We start from the raw sequence: 21,099 nt of genomic DNA on the forward strand, positions 1-21,099 counted from the left end.
CCTTAGAGAGACCAGCCTTAGTTGAGTAATAATCTTGGAAATCCTACTATAATAGAGAATGGGGAAAGGGGAGTAGAGGCAAGACATAGAGAGCCATTTTCTAACAACAACAAAGATGTCGTAAACCTTTACCATATTTTAGGCACTTTGTTAAGTCCTGGAAGCTTAGCTGTGAAAGGGAGACAGTAGGACGATAACTTGAGAACATGACATGATCAAAGAAAGGGTTGGGGGTTTTGCTGTTGTTATGTTATGCTTTTTTAAGGATGAGGAAGATTTAGGCAAGTTTGTTGTAGGAAGAAGAAAAAGAAGCAAACAGACAGGAAGAGATTAGAAATTAAGGGAGGGGAGAATTCTTTAAGGGCCAGCCTACAGAAACTTTTTTCTGTCTTCCTAAGGGTAGTTTTTAGTCAATTAGTCAACAAGCATTAAGTGCTCCCAATATTCCAGGCACAAGGCTAAACATAGAGGTTGCAAGGAAAGAGAAAAATATCTCATAGTTTTACCTACAAGTAGCTCTATATATGACCTCCTGTCAGCTACTCTTATTCTCATATTGTTTTATCCTTGTTTCCTTCTCTTGAAGACTTAGTAGATAAAGGGCAGAATACTCTGAGGTAGCATAGTATGGTGGAAAGAGCTTGGCAGTAGAAGTCAGAAATCTGGTTTGAATCTCAACGCTGTCATTAACTATCTGTCTGACCTTGAGCAAACTCCTTTAAAACTCCATGTAACCCTTCTAATCTCTAAACTGAAGAAGCTGGACTTGATGATCTTTAAGGTAGTTTACAACATTAGCAGTCTTTGATGCCTATGGAAGACTTCAGGAAACTAGCATTTTTTTTAAAGAAGGAAAAAAAAACAAGAAACCCACAAACATACAGAAGTCATCTGAAAATAAGCATAGTATAAACAATATAAATCAGATGTTCATCAAGGATGACAGGCAGTGCTTTCACTGCAGACAACCCTTTAGAAGCAAAGCAGAGCTCACTCTGAAGGAGTATTTCAGAAAAAAGACAGATTTCAACTAAATGAGAGTCAGGTGACAATCTGGATTTGGTCCAACAGACCATTGTAGAGAAAGAGTTCGTCTCTTTCCCGTAATACTCAATTTAGACATCACCTTGAGCAAGAACCCTTTCCTGATATTCTAAAATGCTAGTGCTTTGCCTCTAAGGTCACCTTCCATCTACTCTGTATGTGACTAATAGTTACTTATTTATGTATATATTGTCTTCTCACTAGAATGTAAGCTCATGGAGGCTAGGGACTGTTTGGCCTTTTTTCTTTGTTATCCCCAGGATGTAAGAGTTCCTATGACATCGCACTTAATAGATGTTTGTTGTTTGATTGATTGACGTGTCACAGGCAGAGCTAGGACTAGAAATAAATTGTTAGGTAGGCAGTTGCCTAGGACACACTGAATGTGGGAAAATGATTTGTGTCTAGGAAGGCTGCCATGCTTTTTAATAGTAATATTTCTAAAAGTATATATATATTTCAGTTCTAGAAGATTCTGTTCTGTATGATATGAAGATATTTATTTTATAACGATTCAGTTACATAACATAACAGTTACATACTACATATTACAGTAAAGCTTCAGGTAAATGGAGGATAGTACAGGTAGGGGAGGGCCATAATGGTCAAACTGGGCCTAGAGCACCTACATTTTGAGGTCTGGCTTTGGTCATGTAAGACTTATGATTATGATCTGACTAGAAGCCAAAACAAAAATTCATACCGGAAACAAATAAGAAATGAGAGTGACTTAACATGTAGTCTGAAAGAAAAAAAAAAAAAATAAGAGGCAGGCAATCCAAGGAATTACCAACAATGTGTTACTCATTTACAAGGAGGGAAGATACTATGTCATCACATCCCACAAAACTCTTCTGCTGCTACTGTTGTTCAAGTGAGCTTGTCACTAGAGGGTAAAATGACACTGTAAAATTTTCCATTTTAATACCTTGTTGTCAGTGTATGTTAATGCTGTGGGTGAAGCACTTTCTAAATCTAAGTATGAGGCATTAATCTTACTTGGTTTCCAGACACAGTGCTCCATCTATGGGTGGGATGATGTTCTATTTAGTAATTCTCTCCCCACCCCACCCCCAACTGTTCCATTTTTGAAAGATTTTACATACTAACATTATGACTCTACTGAATAGGAGCCTAAATAAAGTTGTTTCTCTTTATTAGTGGCCTTTTTTATTAGTATTATTTGGAACACCAGCTGAGATAATTTAATCCTTATGTTGGTAGTGAGGTGGGTTTTTCCCCAGGTATAATCGTCTATCTCTATACTTAAGAACCAAAATGTCTTTCAAAATATATTGCTTAGGAGAACAAGCATTTTTAAAAAATTCATGTATATGAAAATTAATCATTCAATAGAATTAATTATCAATATTTCCCAATTCTCAAATTAAGAGATACGATAAATTATCTGTGATCCCAGTGCCATAGATTCTTAACATTGCTTCTTTGTAGTACTTCTCTTTGAATACTACTCTTTGAGTATGTAAGTATACATATGAAGAGATACATATAAACAAATACATATATATATCATATTAGAATAATCAAATACAAATAATAATATAGAATCATACAATTAAGTTTTTATTCAGATGTTTAAAAAGAAATTGGTATTCTTTATATGAAATTACCTCCTAGTTCCCTGAATAACTTATATCTTTCAAGATTTAATTCGGTTATCTACTTTGTGAAACCTTCTCTAACTGTTCCAGGCCACATTTTCCAAAATGCCTTTCATTTTCCAAACTCCTGGAGGACTTGCTGTATTTTGGTATTCACTTATATTGGCGTCTATAAAGCTGGACACCAAATAATCAAGCTCATGGCCCCAGCAGCTTGTGGAGCCAGATATTAAGACAATTATGTCCAGAAGAATTATTGTCTGAGAGCAAGGAGTATACTTAGTGATGAAATCACAGATTTTTTAAAAAATTATTTGAATGTTCTGTCATTAATGTATCTTTCTCCCAAATAGATTATAATTCCTTGAGAGCCAAGGATATATCATATGCTGTCATGAAATAAGTTTAATATGAAGAAAGTACAGTACAGCTATATCCCACGGAAATTCTTAGGAATTGACTGTTTGCATTGCACTATGTTGGATGATTGGGTGAGAATAAGCAGGTATAGCTCTAGATTTGGAAGGAATCTCCAAGACATTCTAGCTGAGGTATCTTTAACTTGTAGTCTATGATTTTTGAAAAAAATTAGTTTGATAACTTTAATTATAATAGTTTTTCCTTGCAATCCTTTGTATTTTATTGAACAATGCATAGAACCCTAAAACTGAAATTTGAAAGATGTGCATTCAAATATGGCTGTAGATACAGACTAGCTATATGACCCTAGACAAGTCACTTAACCACTTATTGTCTCAGTTTCCTCATATGCAAAATGGGGAAAAGAGTAGCACCTAATTTCCAAAACTGTTATGTAGATAAAATGAAATAATATTTATTAAGTACTTTGAAAACTTTAAAGTGCTATATAAATGCTATTATTATTTTTAAAAAACTATTCTGAGAAGGTGGTCCAAAGGCTTCACACTAAATTGCCAAAGTGATCCTTGATACAAAAAAATGGATAAGTCTAACCCTTTATTTTACAAAGAGGACATTGGGGTTCTGGGAAATTAAGTAATGTACTTACAATCCCACAGCTATTACCAGAGTAACATTTGAACTCTAGGTCTTCTGACTTCAAATCCCATTTTTTTCAATTGTGCCACATTATTTTCAAGGATTTTACAATATTGTAGGATTGGATGACAGGACATTAGAATGTGGTAAATGCAGAAGAACAGTATGATCTTAAGAAATCATTTCTTGCTGAGGGGGTTCAGAGAAAGTTTCATGGAGAAAGTGGCAATTGAAGAATGGAGAGGATATTAAAAGTAGAGATGGGAAAGAGCATATCCCATGTCCTTTTTAAGGAATAGCATGGACAAAAATGGGAAAATGGAGGATAATTTGGAATTGGGTTTAGGAGTTAGTGAATATAATTTGACCAGGTAGAATATGTAAGACTGGAAAGATCAATTAGAACCATTTGGTAGAAAACTATACATGGTTAAAGATCTGTGGGCTTTATGGTGTAGAGGTAGTGTTACTTTCTGATAAGTGGAGTGATATCATCAAACATATTTTTGAATTAGGCAGCAATATGAAAGTAGGATGAGTTACAGAAGAAGGTAGCTTTCAGTGGTCCAAAGAATAAAACTCTTTAGGATCTGAAGAGTAAGACAGAAATAATGAGACATTTTGAACACAGCACTTGGTTTTGATTGGACCAGCAGGACAAGCTAGAATGTAACATATATTTTGGGGATTAAATATGAATGCTTCCTGTCACTTCAATTGAGATGCTCTCCATTTTCATGGCGCTCATATCCTATAGATTCTTAGGAATTATACATTTCTTCTACTACTTAAGGACTTGTCTAAAATATTATTCAGAGATTTTCTTTGGTAACATATGGCCATTGGGAGAAAGTTTAAGATGATTCTGAGATTTTGAACATGGAGAATAAACTTAGAGAATGCTATTAATAAAATAGGAGCATGTGACAAATAAGACTAAATGCAGAAAAGAAGATGAGTTCAGTTTTGGACACATTGAGATGCCAGTACCTCTAGGTGGAAATGTTCAATAGGCAAGTAGAAATTTAAACACTAGGTTATATTCAATTTGATTCTACAAACATTTATTACAGATGTAGATTTGAAAATCATCTCTATATAAGTTATAGTTAAAACCAAAGGAGTAAATAACTGAATAGTGAGAGAAGTCAAAGATCCAAACTTAGAGGAAAAAAAATTGAATATGTTTGTAGGCAAGGAGAAAGGCATTGTAAAAGTTTTAAGATACAAGTAACAGAAAGTTTTTTTGTTTGTTTTTTAATGCAGAAGAGATAAGATTAGAGTTTTTAAAGCATTATCAGATGGAAGAGTGACACCTGCCTGACTCTAGAATATTGAACTAGGAACAAAGAATGGAACCTTCAGTAAGCAGTTTTAGATTCTATTTAAGGCAAAACTTCTTAACATAACTGTCCATAAGTGGAATGGATGGTCTCTGGAGGTAGCAGATTCCTCTACCCTAGAGGTTTTCAAAAGAAGGCAGGATGAACATGTGTCAGGAAAATTCTAGAGAGATTCCTGCTTGGATATGGACGTCTGACTATAGAATCTATGAGTTTCCTTCTAATTTCAAATCTGTGTTTTGTTTGTTTGTTTGTTTGTTTGTTTTTTCCCCTAAACATTTGATGCAAGTGACTTCTGCTGAACTGATTTAGTGTACTAGATTCCTCTGCATTGGAAATGTGTTATGTTTCACAAAATAAATATCTTCCCAGTTATTTCTTAGTTGGACTTACCTGATTAATTCTTATGAGCAGGCAGGGATTTTGACCCATGGCTACTTGCATCTGCCTATTTGTTCAGTAGGACAATGAATTATGGTAAAGCAGAGGAATAGTGCAGGTGTGTATGTTTGCTTTGCAAACATTTCTGCCTGCTTAGTCCAGAACAAACTGTGAGTTTTAAATTTTAGACTTTCCAGGATCATCCACTGAAGAAAATCAGAGTACAATATGGAGAAGACATATCAAATTTCTGCTTATAATTACTTTGTTTCATTGTACTTTAAAACTGTTTACTGAATCACTTGGTTGCTATTATAAATTTAAATAGATCTGTATGATTATTTTTTTCTATAGTTTCTTCATAATAAAATAGTGAGGACTTGTATCGATCCCTTGTGTATTATTTTGACCCATATTTGAAATTGTTTTTTTTTTATTTTTCCTAGGTCCTCCCATGCCATCCTCCTCATCTAGTCCATCAGTTATTGAGCATACACATTCCCCTCCTCCATCACCCAATCTCCATGACAACCAGAGGTGGTTGCTAAGTACTAGTGCCATCCAGCCAGTTCAGGACTCTGACACTGATGATGAGTACATTGCCAGCTCTTTTCTAGTGCAGACCGGTACCGTTTCAGTTTGTGCCCCATGCGATGGTAAGATCACACCTTGTCCATAGTTTGACTAAATTCTTTATTTTCTGTATCCTGCAAGAAAGAAAGCAAATTTTCAGTACTTTAGTTCCTCTTCCTCTAATCATTCATGGGTATTTTATAATTATAGATGTTAAAAGAATAACAGTAGCAATAAGTATTTTTTGCAGCAGCTGTCGGAGATGTTTTTCGGAAGCTAGTTGTCTATCACCTCTAAAAAAGCCCTCATCTTACTCCTTTAATCTGAATAGGATCAAAGGAGGAAGCCTCATATCAGTCAGAATTTTCTGTAATCCAAACATGATTCTTCATTCTTTGTTCATGAGAATGAGCAAGATAATTCCCTGTTGCCAAGGAAGAAATGTGGAATCATCATAGATTTAGAGATTGATTGGAACTTGGAAAATGTTGAATCTGATCCTTTTCACTTTAAATGAAGGAAACTGAGCACCAGAGGGTTTAATAAATGGTTGTTGCTTGTTGGTTTGATTTTGATGCTTTCCAGTGAGTCAGGAACTTGATTTCTATGCCCATACCTCAGCTTCTGTACTCCTAGCTTTTAGTCATTGAGGGAGAGACAACAGTGATGGAAATCCTATGTCTTATTTTTCTGTCAGCATCACTGGGGATAATAAAACCCACTTTCTATGAAACCAAGGGCAGTTAAAATGACTACCTCTAGTACTGTATGCTAAAGGTCTCGTTTAAAGCCACATAACTGAGGGGAAAAAAACTGGTTCCTTGATAATCTTTTTATGAAAATTTATAAAGATTTCTTTTAATCATTTTTTAGTTGTATTCAGTTTTTCAGTTGTGTCTGACGTTTATGACCCCATTTAGGGCTTTCTTGGAATGCTTTGCCATTTCCTTCTCCAGCTCATTTAGCAGATGAGGAAACTGAGGTGTGACTTGCACAGGGTCACATAGCTACTAAGTATCTAAAGCCGGATTTGAAATCAGAAAGATGAATCTTCTTACTCTAGACTCAGTACCTTAAATACTATACCACCTAGTTACCCTTCTGAATAGATATCTTTGCTATCTAAAAACTTTCAGCCTCCAATTAGTCATCCAGTGTCTATTCATAGGCTTTATTGGCAGTTGGGCAAGCATTCATTTCCATGACATGATAACTCTCACTAACACTTAGAAAAGCCAATCCAGAAATTACATTTCTTTGATTTCTCATCCTTTGCATCACATAGAGACAACCTGCCCACAAGATGGGTACAGCAATTTCTTTTTAATTAGTAATAGAGCATGCTATACCATGAATAAATATGGAGAAGGTGAAAAAAATCTGTACAGAACTTAGTCCTAATATGATATGAGGTCATGATTTTATTGATTCCTTCTGTTTTCTAGAATGAAGAATTTGTTTTGTTATCTTGTGTTATTTTTAAATAGCATTCTGGTAGTTTAATTATAACCTAGAATAAGTTTTCTTCAAACTGTTAAGCATTTTCAAAAATGTTTTAGATTAAAAAGGAGATTTGATTTTGAACGTCCCATTTTAAAATAAAACCTTTCATTTTAATTCTCTTGCAGTAAAATAGAGAGGGAAAATAGTTGCCCTTCCAAGGTGAGTTCTATAATATCATAAAAATCCCTTTGGATAAGGTGGAGATTGTTTTTGTTTGTTTTCCAAACAATCAGATGGGATTCAGAACTCTTTTACCTCTCAGCTTTTAGGGTTTTTTGGATTAGGAATATGTGTTAGGTAAATTCTTATAGAGAATTGGAAGGCAAGTGTTAGTCCCATCAGAGCCTCAGAAATGCAAAAGTGGCAGGCACATTATTTGAGCTTCTCTTCCATGGCTCAACACATTGCAAAGACGCTTCTGCTCCTAAAATTTACTCTCTGTGTAATTTTCCTTTCCTTTGAATTCTTTTCAAAACTATTTTCTTTGCTTCCTCTTGGGAAGATCTTGTTTTTAAGAGAGAATAAAGAAGAATAGGATACTGGCAGCATGTGAACTAGTTTGACTCTGAGACACTTAGAATGTAAGCTTCTTGGGAGTAGGGATTATTTCAGTCTTGGTACCTGTGTTCTCTGATACTAGTACAGTAACTGGCACATTGAAGGTGCTTACTACTTGATTAGTTAATCCATGGGGAAAGCTTGAAATGTACATAACAGGTAGAAACTTTTTGCTAGGACTTGGTCTACTTTTATGAACCTTTTGATTTTAATGAACCTTTACAAAAAAAAATCTTGACAAAATAAATGTATTTTAATTTTAAAAGATATTTCACTTTGTTTTATTTTACAATTTTATTTTATTTATTTATACTTTTTGTATTTATTTTGTTAGGACTATAGTGGCAGTCTTAATTTCAGTCATTTCCCCCTCAATTAAAAGTAGCTCTGTGTTCAAATTTTATTTGAATATCATTTAAAGTAATTCAAAATGCGAACAGAAACATTTTCCTAGTCACCATCTTGGTATTTCACAAAGAAAAAAAATCAAATCAAAAACTAATTAGAAGAGCTATATAAATATAAAAAATTTAGGAAAATAAAACAGTAGATACTGAAAATCATGGATTTTAAACAGAAAGCAGCATGCATCATGAAACTAACAAGATATATAAAGTACCTAGAATGATTCTTTTGAATGGTAATTTCCATGATTTAAATTTGACCTTGGTAGAATAAATAAAGGGATATTTAAACCACTTGTAAAGCTACTTATTGCAACAGCATCATTTATTTTTCTTCTGCACTGAAAGCTGAGCCTTTTTCCATATTTACTATGAGGCCTGTGGTTATTACAGTTATTGCTGTTACCTGTTTTCCTTTCCTGACCCAAAAACCTGTATCTTCTTTATGGAACTATAACAGCTCAATGACTGAGACTGAGTTTTCGCCTTTTTGTCCTCAAATGCCCAGGACTTTGCATGGTTTATAGTAGGCAATTAATGAATGTTGAATTGAAATGTTTCAATTTGATTGGGCAATCAGAACTTTTCAGCCCACTGATTTAAAAACATTTATCATCACTTAACCTTAATACTTTCTCCAACTTACAAAATGCAGTCTATTAAAATATGTTTTGGGTGACATTATGTTTACCCTGAATCTATTTTATGTAATAAACCTATTTTATGAAAAGAGGGCTTTTGGAAATATATACCCACATTTTTTTATGTTATCAGTACTGGAAGCTCCTTCTATCACATCTTTCATGGACATTGAGTAGTTAAATGATTTTCACCAGTTCACGAAATCAATATGTGTCAAAAGGAAGATTTGAACCGAGGGCAATCCCTGTATCCTTCATTCTTTCTCTCTTGAAGATATATACATCTTTCAAAAATAATCTGAACTGTTCCAGCAAATTCATAAACTAGCATATGCAGTTTGATGAGGCTTCCAGTAAAACATCCTAAAGGTGTCTAAGTTCTGATTTTTTAAACGAGCGAGCCATTAAATAGTGAAGCATGTTGCAAGTTACATGAATCACTGTTGTTCTGCTCATCTTTTCTCAGAGATCTGCTAAGTGATGGATGATAAATGGGATATTTTCCTGCAGCCTCAGGGGTGATCTCTACCAAAGACTTTTATAAATCTGTTCAAACAGGAATGTATTTCGAATTGCTTGGATAGAAAGACTAGAGAGAAATACAGAGAAGAAGCACAGGTGTGCTTGGTGAAAGGAAAAATGTTGGACCCCGTAGTGAAACATAAGTATTACTATACAACAATTAAACTAAGTTAAAAAGCGGGGTACTTGACCACTTCATGGATCATAAATTTAACTTTAAATTTCAGTTAATTCCATCTAATTTTTAAAAACTGTTTTTCAAAAATTCAGTTTTAGAAAATAGCATTCTTTCTTCTTTTGCTTATTTTGTCTCTTATCTCTTTGCCTCTTCTCTTTCTCTTGCAAAAGTATTGCCTGGATTATTATGAGGAGTTATCTGATCTTTTCTCTGCTTTTTTGTTCTCCTCCCCCCAATAGACTTAGGGGGAAACACCAAACCATTAAGAATGGAATTCATAGTGGTATAAAGAGAGGATCATTAGCATGTTCCTATTTTTGCCAGAACTGTGTCTCTAGTTTCTCCATTCCTCACAGACTGACAGCTCTTAGAGTTGAGGAAGACCTGCAGACCTTCTAAAAAGAATAGAGCCAAAGATATTGTTATTTATAGAAAAGCAGAGTCCCTGGAGCTGAAGAGCTCTTAGTTCCTATTTCTTCCATATGGATTGGAGGGAGATATTCTCAGTAGAGTCACTTAAAATACTGGATTTGGATACTAATCTGGTATTTGCATTTCCCCCCCACTGGAACTATGAGACCTTGGAGAAATCATCAGCCCTAAGAGTAAGCTATACTATATTTGTTAGAATATTCATAAGCGTTAATTAGTGACATGATATGGAGGTAGCATGTAAATCACAGCATCAGAATTAGAAATAGCTTTTTATATTACCCAATTCACCTTTCCCCTGTAGAAAGAAAACAAAAAAGGAAGGAAAGGAAAGAAGATGCAAGGAGAGACAGAGAGAGAGGAAGGAAGGAAGAAAGGAAGAAAGGGAGGGAGCGAGAGAGGAAGGGAGGGAGGGAGGGAGGGAAGGAGGGAAAGAGTGAGGAAGGAAGGGAGGGACAAAAGAATCATCCAGTAGGAAATAATCTTATGGTAGATAAAATATTAGATGTAAAGTCAAAAAGACCTGGGTTCAAAGCACACAGAAGATATACATAAAGTGATACATTGAGTAACCCTGGACAAATCAATATCTCTTTTTAAGCCTTAGGACTTAGCTAATAGGGTACAGATGTATTACCTGGTACAGTGGAAAAACACTGCTTCTAATAACAGAGAAGCCAGGTGCAAATTCCATGTCTGTTGTTTATTATTTATGTAGCTTCAAATAACTAACTTAAAGAACAAATAAGCATTTATAAGACTTAACACCAAGCCCATTTGGTCTTTGTTTGGATCCTGATTGACTCAGATAGAAAATAAATAGCAGTCATTTCTTCTTTGGCCAAAAACCCTGAGGGTCTCCCCTGATAGATTTATTTATTTAGATTTTTTGGGGGGAACCCCTTGAAAGAGGAGATTCTTTGCCTCCATTACTGCCTAGCCTTAATTACTGAATGTAGGCAGCCTCAGTCAAACTGAGACTTTAGCTTAAAAAGAGGAAAGTCTCCCATTGCGTCCAGAGTCATCTCCAGTCATCCTGATCTATATCTGGCCACTGAACCTAGATGTCTCTAGAGGAGAAAGTGAGGCAGGTGACCTTCCCTTCCTCACTGCATGTCATGAAATCACTTTCCTAATGTCATGGTCTTCTAGACTGAAGGCATACAACAACAGCTATCATACAGTGTCATGGAGGAGAAGCAATCTTTCTGAATGGATGGCCTAATGGGCTGGTCATTTTGCCAGAATGGAACTAGCGCTCATTAAATGCCAACTAAGTGCCTGGCACTGTACTAAACTTCACAACTTCACATGTCTTCAGTGGTACATTCTACCACTAGTCAAGTTGGTAATTGTTTCATCATCTGCTTCTTGATCTGCAGTCACTGCTTCTCTTGAGGCTGATGGTTCCCCCTCTCAGGTTTGTTTTTGCTCAACATTTTTGTAGTTTTTTAGCAGGTCTGCTTATAGAATTACATCAGGTCACTTAGCTCAGTATTTCCAGAACCTTCACTCCTCTCTTTAGTAGAGTTAACTGTTAACACTTGAAAAGGTCATCTACTACCTGACTTTTCACTGGCTTTTTATCTTCAGGTATGGAATGAAAGGGGTAGTTGGGAATGAGCAACATACTAGAGACTTACTAAAGTACATCTCACTGAGGTGATTGGTACCCCTTAATCTCTGATTCCAGGATCTGGAAAGTGAATCAAGGAGGATTTGGACACTAAAAAAAGAAGTAGGTCAAAGATCTTGATAGTCAGTACTCAGCCTACAAATTCTTCTTACTACCCCTCACAGTTGCCCTCTGTGTCCTATATATTTCCTTCAGACTGCATTATTTTATAACTTCTTTTTTTCCATTAAGGCTACCTTTTAAGTTTATTTAGACCTAATTTCTTAATACAGAGGTTGTTGACTTTATCCCTTTTGGTATTTTCTCATTCTTATCTATATATTTCTGTAAATTTCAGGATCTGGAGCTAGAAGATGCCCTTATATCATCTATTACAATTCCCTAATCTAACCTTAAAGTGCTTCCTCTGATTCTCTGATTAAATAAAATCAGATTCCTCTGATTTACTATTAGGAAGGTCAAGGGATAGGGATTAATCTAGTATTCAGGCAGGTATTTGGCACAGTAGATAGAGAAGCATGATTAGGAAGACTGACATTCAAATCAAGCTTCACACATTTAGTAGAGATGTGACTCTCAGCAAGTCACTTCAACTTTGCCTCAGCTTCCTCAGCGTAAAAGGGGGATAATAACAATACTACATCCTCGAGTTGATGTACAGATCAGACAAGATAGCACAGTGCCAGACATAGTTGTCACTTAATGAGTGCTAGTTCCATTCTGGCTAATGACCAGTCCACCTCCTTTTCTAGTCACATATTCCTTTGATTGTGTATTTTCTGATTTGTTTTAATAATCAAATAATTGGAAATGGAATTATAATACTGATTCCACTGCTTTTATATGTTGACCTCTTAAGATTATAATGACCTGTAAAATGTTCCTATTTATGTTAATAATTATCAAATTATTTTCTTCTGTATTCTTCTGACTATTTTTAGATATTCCTCTACTCATAACATTAGATATAATACTAGACTTAGAGAGTCATTGTAGTTGGTCCAGCTATAAAGATAAAGGAAACAGAAAATATTCAAGTATATAAAACATCAGAAGATAACAGCACTGGCGGGTAAAACACTATAGGTCAGACCCTGGGTAATTTAATTACTTCTCCGTTAAATAAGTATGCCTTAGACACTATCCTAGAAGTAATTGAAGGATATCATTATAGCATGGGTTTAGCTATAACATCAATCCATTGCCTTATAGCAAAATTCCATGGTAATTAACTTTATCCCAAGAGAATTTTATTTGAACTCTTCCCCACCCCCATTTACCACCTTCTTCTCTGTAATTTCCCTAAAAACCCAGCAAAAAAACCATTTAGTATTCATCTCTCTAAGGGGAAGGAATGATATTCTTATGGAGGGGACAAACTATTTCATCACACAAGAAGTTGGTTCCCTGGACTTCTATATATTATATTTGCTCAATTATAGGATGGGAAGAAGAGGAATTCTACCAATCTTAAAGACCACAAAAATATATGCTGAAAATAATTTTCTGTATAATAAACCTTTGAAACTAAGGATTTTTCAGCTTGTGAAGGGTTAGAAATAGTTCTAGTCAAGTATTTTGTTCTCCAAAGTGAGCAGTGTCCCTGTGAGTAATCCTTCAGTGATGAAGGTCACAACTTTTCCATATCAGTGTAACTTCCAATCTCTGTTACTCTTGTCCATTTTTCTATGTAGAAATTTGCCACAGAGAGACCTTACCAATTGTGCTCGGACACTTCATTGTGTAGCTCTGGACAAGTCAATTAACTTCTGTCTGCCCTGATTTCCTTAACTGTAAAGTGAGGGTAATAAAAGTATCTCCATCACAAAATTGTGAGGATTGAATGAGAAAATATTTGTTATGTGTTTAGTACAGTGCCTGGTACATAACAGGTGCTTAATAAATATTTGTTCCCTCATTCTTTTCCCCTTTCTTCACATTCTCTTGACATTGTCTGGATTCCCAAAGAGCATATTGTCTGTCAGGTATATTTTACTTTTGCTTTTTGGCAATCCATCATTTTCCCCCAGTTATTTCTTCGGTGAGAGAGGAAAACCAAATAAAGAAGAAAGTAAGACAAATTCAAAACTAAGCTGGTAAAATACTTTGCCTACTTTGGGTCATAGATCAAAAGCTGGAAAAGACCTTTAAAGGCATCTCATTCCACCCTTTATAAATTTAAAGGATTTGATGGCTTGTGCAAAGAAAAATAAAAGCCAGTCTTTTTTACCTCTCTGAGCTTACATTGTTAGGAGGAAACAGTCTGTACACAGAAAAGTAAATACAATTCTCTGCAAAAATGAATATCATCCTACCTGTCCTACTCCAGACTCTGAAATCTTTCTCATTCTCCAGAAATCCTTCAGTGACCAACCAGCTCCATTTCTTTCTAAGAATTGGAGAGTTATTTATCAGTAGATTGACTGCTAGGTGGATAGGTGAGTAAACTGTTGGATCTGAAGTAAAAAAGACCTTAATTCAATACCTGCATGACCCTTGACAAGGCATTTAACTCTATATGCCTCAGTTCCCTCATATTCAAAAAGACTGGAGAAGGAAATGGCTAACCACTCCAGTCATAAAGTATCAGACTTGACTGAAATGACTGCACAACAAATTTATCAGTGGACAAGAAATCTAAACTTATTTGGAACATATTTTATTTAGTTGTTCTCTTACTATTTCCTCAACTATCTTGGCTTTACTGGGCATCAAGGATGGGCACTATGACAGGGAATAATGAGGAGGTGGCACTTGAACTAAACCTTCCAAAATTTTGAAGTGAGGAGGACTAGGAAGAGTATTTGAGTGGAAAGGGGAAACCTGTTCAAAAACATAGAAGAAATGGAATATCATGTATGGAGAATCACAAATGGTTTTATTTGACCAGAATAGTGAATACATGAGGAGGTATAATATGTAATCATTCTGGAAAAATAAGTTGAGTCAGATTTCTTAGGGGTATAAATACCTAGCAGAGTTTGCACTTGGCCCTAGAAGCAATAAGAACTTCTTGAACAGAAGACTGACGTAGAGTTCATCTCAGCATACTCTATGTATATACTTTGATTTCTATTAAGACTTGGTGAAGGTAAAAGCTAGAAGCAAAAAGATTAATTAGGAGGCTGTTTTAATATTCCAGGAAAGAAGTAATGAGATCTTGAATTAGAGTGGCTAAAGTGTGGGGGGGAAGAGAAAGAAGTCAGTCCTGTTGAGTCTTCTAGGGGGAAGGCTTATATTAATAATATATAAATATATTATTATATAAATATATGATATATAAATACATTATTTCCCATTAGTAGTCCATTCTAGACTTCTCTTGGGTTCTTCCTAGCGTTCATGGATCTTTAGTTTTTGGAATTCATTTGTTTTTCTTTTTTTTTAATTAGAATAATATTTGACATCTTTCTTAATCTCTATAATACATTATTCCTGCACTGACCAGTCCCCAAAATTATGTAAAGTTGTTCTTCAGTCACTGAAAAGTTTTGCCTTTAATTTCATCCTACTAATGCTTCTTCTGCCCTATTTTTCCAAAGATCATTTTCCTTGACTGATAAAACAGAAACAAATATAAATAAGTCTTGTTTTTTGTGTTTTTTTTTGTGTGTTTTTTTGGCCCCTTCACCTCAAACAATAGGCTTTTTGCCTTTCTTTCACTACTTCTTCCTCAAACATATTTTAAAATCCCTCAATAGTTATTGTACGTAAGCTTTTCTAGTAGGATTCTTAAAAGTTCAAGCTGCTTTGGACATATTGCCTTGTGTTATTATTTATATGTCTTTGCAAAATCTGAGATGATAAGAAGATATCATATATGACCTTAGCTATTTCTCTAGAGAACGTACTCCTTTTCTTTTTTATCAATACCTTTATCAGTTTTATAATTTTATTTAAACTTCATATCTTTATTGAATCTCAGCTTCATAGTTTTATTGAATTTCCAGATTTTTTTTGGAGATTGTAAAAGTCAACAAATATATATTAAGCACCAACTATATGCAAAATTCTAGGGATGTAAAGAACAATAACCAAAAAATGAAGTTTTATTTAATTCTCATTATCTAACAACTGTTGTATCATCTTATGCAGATCTTTGTGGCCATTATCTACCACCTCCTAGGTCATTTTCCAAGAGTTCAATCATTGTCTCATTTCTTGTCACCCCAATTCCTACTTTTATTCTTGGGAATTCTATTTACATGCTGATGTTCCCTCAAATACCTTTACCTCTGAACTCATCAACATTCTCAGGTCCTATAATCTGTACTTTCACTCCACCACAGGGATGGTCATACTCTTAACCTCATATTCATTATGGCTGTTTCAGGACCACTATTCCTGCCTGAAAATTCCTCTACCTGACCTTAATTACCCATCCTTACATCTCTAGCTATATTTTACTCTTCCTAAACTCATTCTGCATCATCACTTACATCAATTACTTTCTCCCTTTATGTCATCCCAGGCCATCACTCTTGTTCTGACCTCCCATTCCTTCCTTCAAAATCTTTACCCTATATTTAATCAGGATAATTCATATTATTTTCTTTCTTTGAGATACTTGTACCCTCCCCCCCATCCTATTATCTTTCATCCATTTTTAGATTTTAGATTATCCTGACCTCTTGCGTATTCTTCTCCTAGTTACTTGTATAAGCTGAATATTAATAGAGGAAGTCTAGTCACTACTTTTCCTAGTCCTTTTGCATTCAAAACTTTCTTATCTTAAACAGTTAGCATCTTTCCCCCTTCCCTTTTAGGAAAAGATTTTGTCTCAGACTTTATTGAAAAAACTGAATCCATCATCAGGAACTCTCTGGTCTTAATCTTCAGCTCTGCACTTTAACTCACCTTGACATAATTACCTATTCTTTTCTTCCTTCTCCTACTCTTAAGAAGAAGAAATAGTCATTTTCTACAAACTGATTCTTCTTCTTATGCCCTTGATCTCATTCCCTCCATCCTTTCTGGGCAATTTTCCTCTGTGATCATCTTCTTTCTCTCCCTAGCATAAATCTTTCCTTATGCACTGGACTTCCTCCTTACCTTTTATCTATGACTAGATTATTATACCTTTAAAAAATCTTTGCTTGACCCTGCCATCCCCTTAAAACAAATTTTAAAAACCAAAAAATTTCATCGACCCACAATTCCTTGTAGCTAAACTTCTAGGAAATAGCTATCTATACTACGTACCACTACTTATGAACACTTTTCCCTTCGGTCCCCTCCCCCCCGCACTTTTCTTAATGTCCCACAAATACATACGTGTGTGTGTGTGTATGATTGAATGAAGTTGGCTCTCTACTTTAGCAGACTCTACATCAGGGGTGAGGAATGTCCAACCTGTGGCCTGAGAAATCATTTGGTCTGGCCCTGCTAAGGCCACTATGACAATGGTACCACAGTTCCAGCCATCATCCCGTTCGGGATGAGTTAATTAAATGTTTGACCAAATATAGCAGGCTAATTTTTCAGTTGATAATTTTGTATGGTCTACAGAGGATGCTATATTCAAGTAGCCCTTGGCAGAAAAAAGGGTCCCCCACCCCTGTGCTAAATGATCCATAATTCCATCAATAAGACAGATAGAGAGATCCTAACCCCTCCCCACCTTCTCATCCTGTGGTATTTTTATTTTTTTCCCCATAAATCCAGAATCTACACAATGTGTTTGAAACCTTTCCCTTGCTCTGTTAGTAGTTTGGGGTTGACCTGTCATCTCTTATTTTCATTACTAAGCCACTTTCTCTTGTATAATCTTACATATTCTTAATAATATATTTTATTTCATTTCTTGAAATGCATACTGTCAGACCTACTGCATCATGTTTATTCCTGTCATGAATTTTTCCATTGTTCTTTGGATTATTTATCATTTTAATTCTTTAGAGTCATGGTGTTCTGTGATCTACAGCTATAGCAGATGAATATTGTTGTTAGAGCGAAGCTCTTGCAACTTAGAACAATTTCTGATCATAGCAAAAAAATTAGTTTCCCAAGGACTATCCAATCCAGTTTCTTCTCCCAACTCAATTTTTGGCCATGACAACTCAGGTTCTACCATATTATCATTAGTGATTGTTTGAGGATATTTGATAGTCATTAAATGTCATTACAATTCAAAAGAATATTTGATCCTCTCTCCCACCCATTATAATGTATCTTTAAAGAAAATAACCCTATTCTTTTTCCATATTTTCTTTTTGTAAGAAAAAATGCCAAGGAAGGAGTTAACTGCATTGGCTCAAATTTGAAAGGCATTCTTGCAGTTAGCTAGTGCTGCATTATTTTTCCCAACTAAAACAAGCTTGATAACCTGGGCCAGGATCTAAACCTTCAAAGAAAATTGGAGAGTTAGAGCCCATCTGCTTTGTGAATTAAACTTATCGAAGCCTGTGATTTTCTCTAAGCCCTTTCACCTTGGCTGCCAAATTCCCCCCAAAGCACAAGGCCCCTCAACTCAATCCTTCCTCTTTGCCAAACCAACACTTCTCAGCTTCCCTCCCTTCCTACCCCACTATCCAGCTGCTGAAAGCTCACACCCAACTCACTGTTCTATACAATATTTAGGATGATATCCCAGTTTTATGTGAAAAATATCCTCCCACTTCATTATGTGCATATGTACTCCTAAGGAGTCCTGAAAGCCTTTTGCCAGGTGAGAGAACTCAAGATCAGCACACTATGCAAAATGTATGCTACATTTATTCCAATTCAGGGCTTTGCTATGTGTTTGTCTTGCTTATGGCCCTTAATGAGACCCTATGGATGCATTTACTATCTGACGTGCCTTGGAAGGTCAGTGTCCTTTAGGTACATATCAGCTCATTTTTCTTTTTCTCATGGTTGGGGATAACAGAGCAGCATTTTAAATGTAACAAAGGCTTTGTGAATACTAGCCAATTTATTTTTGATCCCTTCTTGATCTCTGAGTTGATTAATCCTTTCTTTTGTGTTTTCATTCTTTAGTTGCTATGCCAAAATCCTGTCGGTATTGTTCTTCTAATATACCAAAAATGTACATTTGTTCAGTTTAATTAAGCATTCCAACTTTTGCCAAGAGGTAATTACTGTCCTCTTCCCATGACCATTGCCTTCCTAAAATCAAATTTTGCAAAGTGGTTGGGCAATTATTCGAAGTGTGTTATCCTTGTAGTTTGTTGTGTTTTTTCAAAGACATTTTTTGATATTTGTTTCTCAACAGAAGAGAGATAAAACTAATTATCTGTCCTCTGATTGTGGGCTTCTCAATTTTCAGAGAACACTCTTTTCCACATCTCCTGTGATTAGTGGCTGCTGCTATCTGTCTAAGAAGGATTTCATCCTATTCAAAATTTCAAGGGGTTTGTAATGACAAATGAGTCCTTTTCCAAGGTGACTGACAACTTGCTAGATGATCCATTTTGCCAGAAGTATAACACATAGAATCATAATCAGATTCAGAGATTTATTTTTTAATATTATGTAGAAAAGAAACTACATGAGCTTTAAAAAATAATGTTCTTAAAAAGTATATAATTGATTTTGCAGCAGCAATACAGTCTACTTTTTTAATGATTATTTTTTAAATTGTCTTGAAATAGCAAATAAATAAACATCAAGAAACTTGTCTCTAGATAGTTTTAATAGAATAGGCAATCTAATTCAAATACATGTCCATTCTTTTACTACACAGGTAATTTATTTGAGCTACCCTTAAATGTAATTTCTAGTTTTCCAGTAAACAAAGTTTCTAAACAGTAATAGGTAAGACATATTCCCTTCCAAAGAGGAGAATTAGTAAAATCTTTTCATTTCATTTAAAAATTTAACAGAGATATTATCATTAAACATAATGGAATTCCATTGTGCTTTAAAAAAAATTAGCAGAATAGATTGAGAGAAACCAGAAAAGACTTACATGAATCATTACAAGAAGAGTGAGCAAAACTAGGAAAACTATTTTATAACAATTTTCTAGAAATAAACCCTTGAAAAACCTTAAGATTTGCTTTACAAGTTGAGATGGGAGAAGGTTGAAAAACCAAAATATTGATTCCCACTTTTTTCATACCTCAGACCCTAACTATAATTCAATAATATCATTAACTTTTTGAAAATGAGAAAACTATACTCTGAAGTTTATTAGACTATATATTATACACATACACACACATACACACACACACACACACACACACACCCCTAGAAAATATGGAAGTTCAAATGTCATGGCATAATAACCTGAAAATTGTGGCCTATATTCATGTCTCCTTAAGACAAATAGTCCTTTACACTGTGTGGTTTACTATATAATCCTTTTCTCTCTAAAATCATATACTTTGTCAGATTGCGGCTTATAACCTTGCAGTCAGTCTTTTATTTGGAAATCTTTCATTAAACGATTCCTGTTTCCACATTCAAAAATCCACAAATACTATGTGACCTATAACATTTGTTATAAGATATGTGACACTGAAACTACTTTAATTGGCAGTGGTTCGTTCACTGGGACATTTTTCAGAGAAATAAAAAATGGGGTTAAATGCATTTAAAAATGCTACTGTTTAAAATAGTTTTAATAATGCATCCAACTCTACAAGTAAGTAGTAGGCTCAGGAAAAGTTTAAATTCCAAGAGTAATAAATCTAAATATTAATAATGTGTTATACGTTATAATTTTTAAAACTGTATTTCTTTATTGAAAAGTTTATTGGCCTTCACTCTTCATCTATAAAGCTTACTGGAGTTCACCTCTTGGGCAAAGCACTAATCCACTGTAGACCTCAGTTTCCTCCTTAGTAAAAGGAAAGGGTTAGCTCAGATGGCTTCCAAGGTTGCTTTTAGCTCCAGTTCGATGAATTTAAGTCCTACCTCTGATTGCTTTTAGCCTGGTAATTTGGGGGGAAATCCCATCGCCTCCCTGAAGTCAATTTCTTCACATATTTAATGAAATGAAAACTTACTAAGATTTCACAGGGTTGTTGCGAGAGAAGCGCTTTGAAAAGTGCAGCATACTCTAGAAAGGCAGATTATTATTAATCATCTAATTTCAGTGCTTTGTAGCATTTTAAAACATGTCCTAATGCTCTTTCATTCACTTTGGGGAGACGCTAAAACACGTTAAGTCACTAATCCAACATTCTTTAGACTCCCTATTCTGTTTGTTCACAAAAGCACTAGGAATGCATTCAGAAATAACTTCCAAGCTCCTTGTATTTGATACAATAAAAAGGCCTTCTCCACTCATTCTC

The 21,099-nt window shown here is 34.9% G+C and overlaps 1 protein-coding gene across 21 annotated transcripts in view; it reads left to right on the forward strand.

Annotated features, from left to right (window-relative positions):
- TENM3 (teneurin transmembrane protein 3) overlaps positions 1–21,099 on the forward strand; it is a 3,351,339-nt gene that overhangs the window by 3,033,204 nt on the left and 297,036 nt on the right. For 14 of the 21 annotated variants that reach the window (XM_074276236.1, XM_074276241.1, XM_074276239.1 and 11 more), the window contains one exon: positions 5,857–6,066. The exons of the other annotated variants lie outside the window; for them this stretch is intronic. In XM_074276236.1, coding sequence (XP_074132337.1) covers positions 5,857–6,066 — 210 coding nt within the window. The remainder of the gene's footprint in view (positions 1–5,856; positions 6,067–21,099) is intronic. 21 annotated transcript variants of the gene reach the window in all.

Source organism: Sminthopsis crassicaudata, chromosome 6 (assembly GCF_048593235.1).
Source record: "Sminthopsis crassicaudata isolate SCR6 chromosome 6, ASM4859323v1, whole genome shotgun sequence".
Classification (NCBI taxonomy): Eukaryota; Metazoa; Chordata; class Mammalia; order Dasyuromorphia; family Dasyuridae; genus Sminthopsis; species Sminthopsis crassicaudata.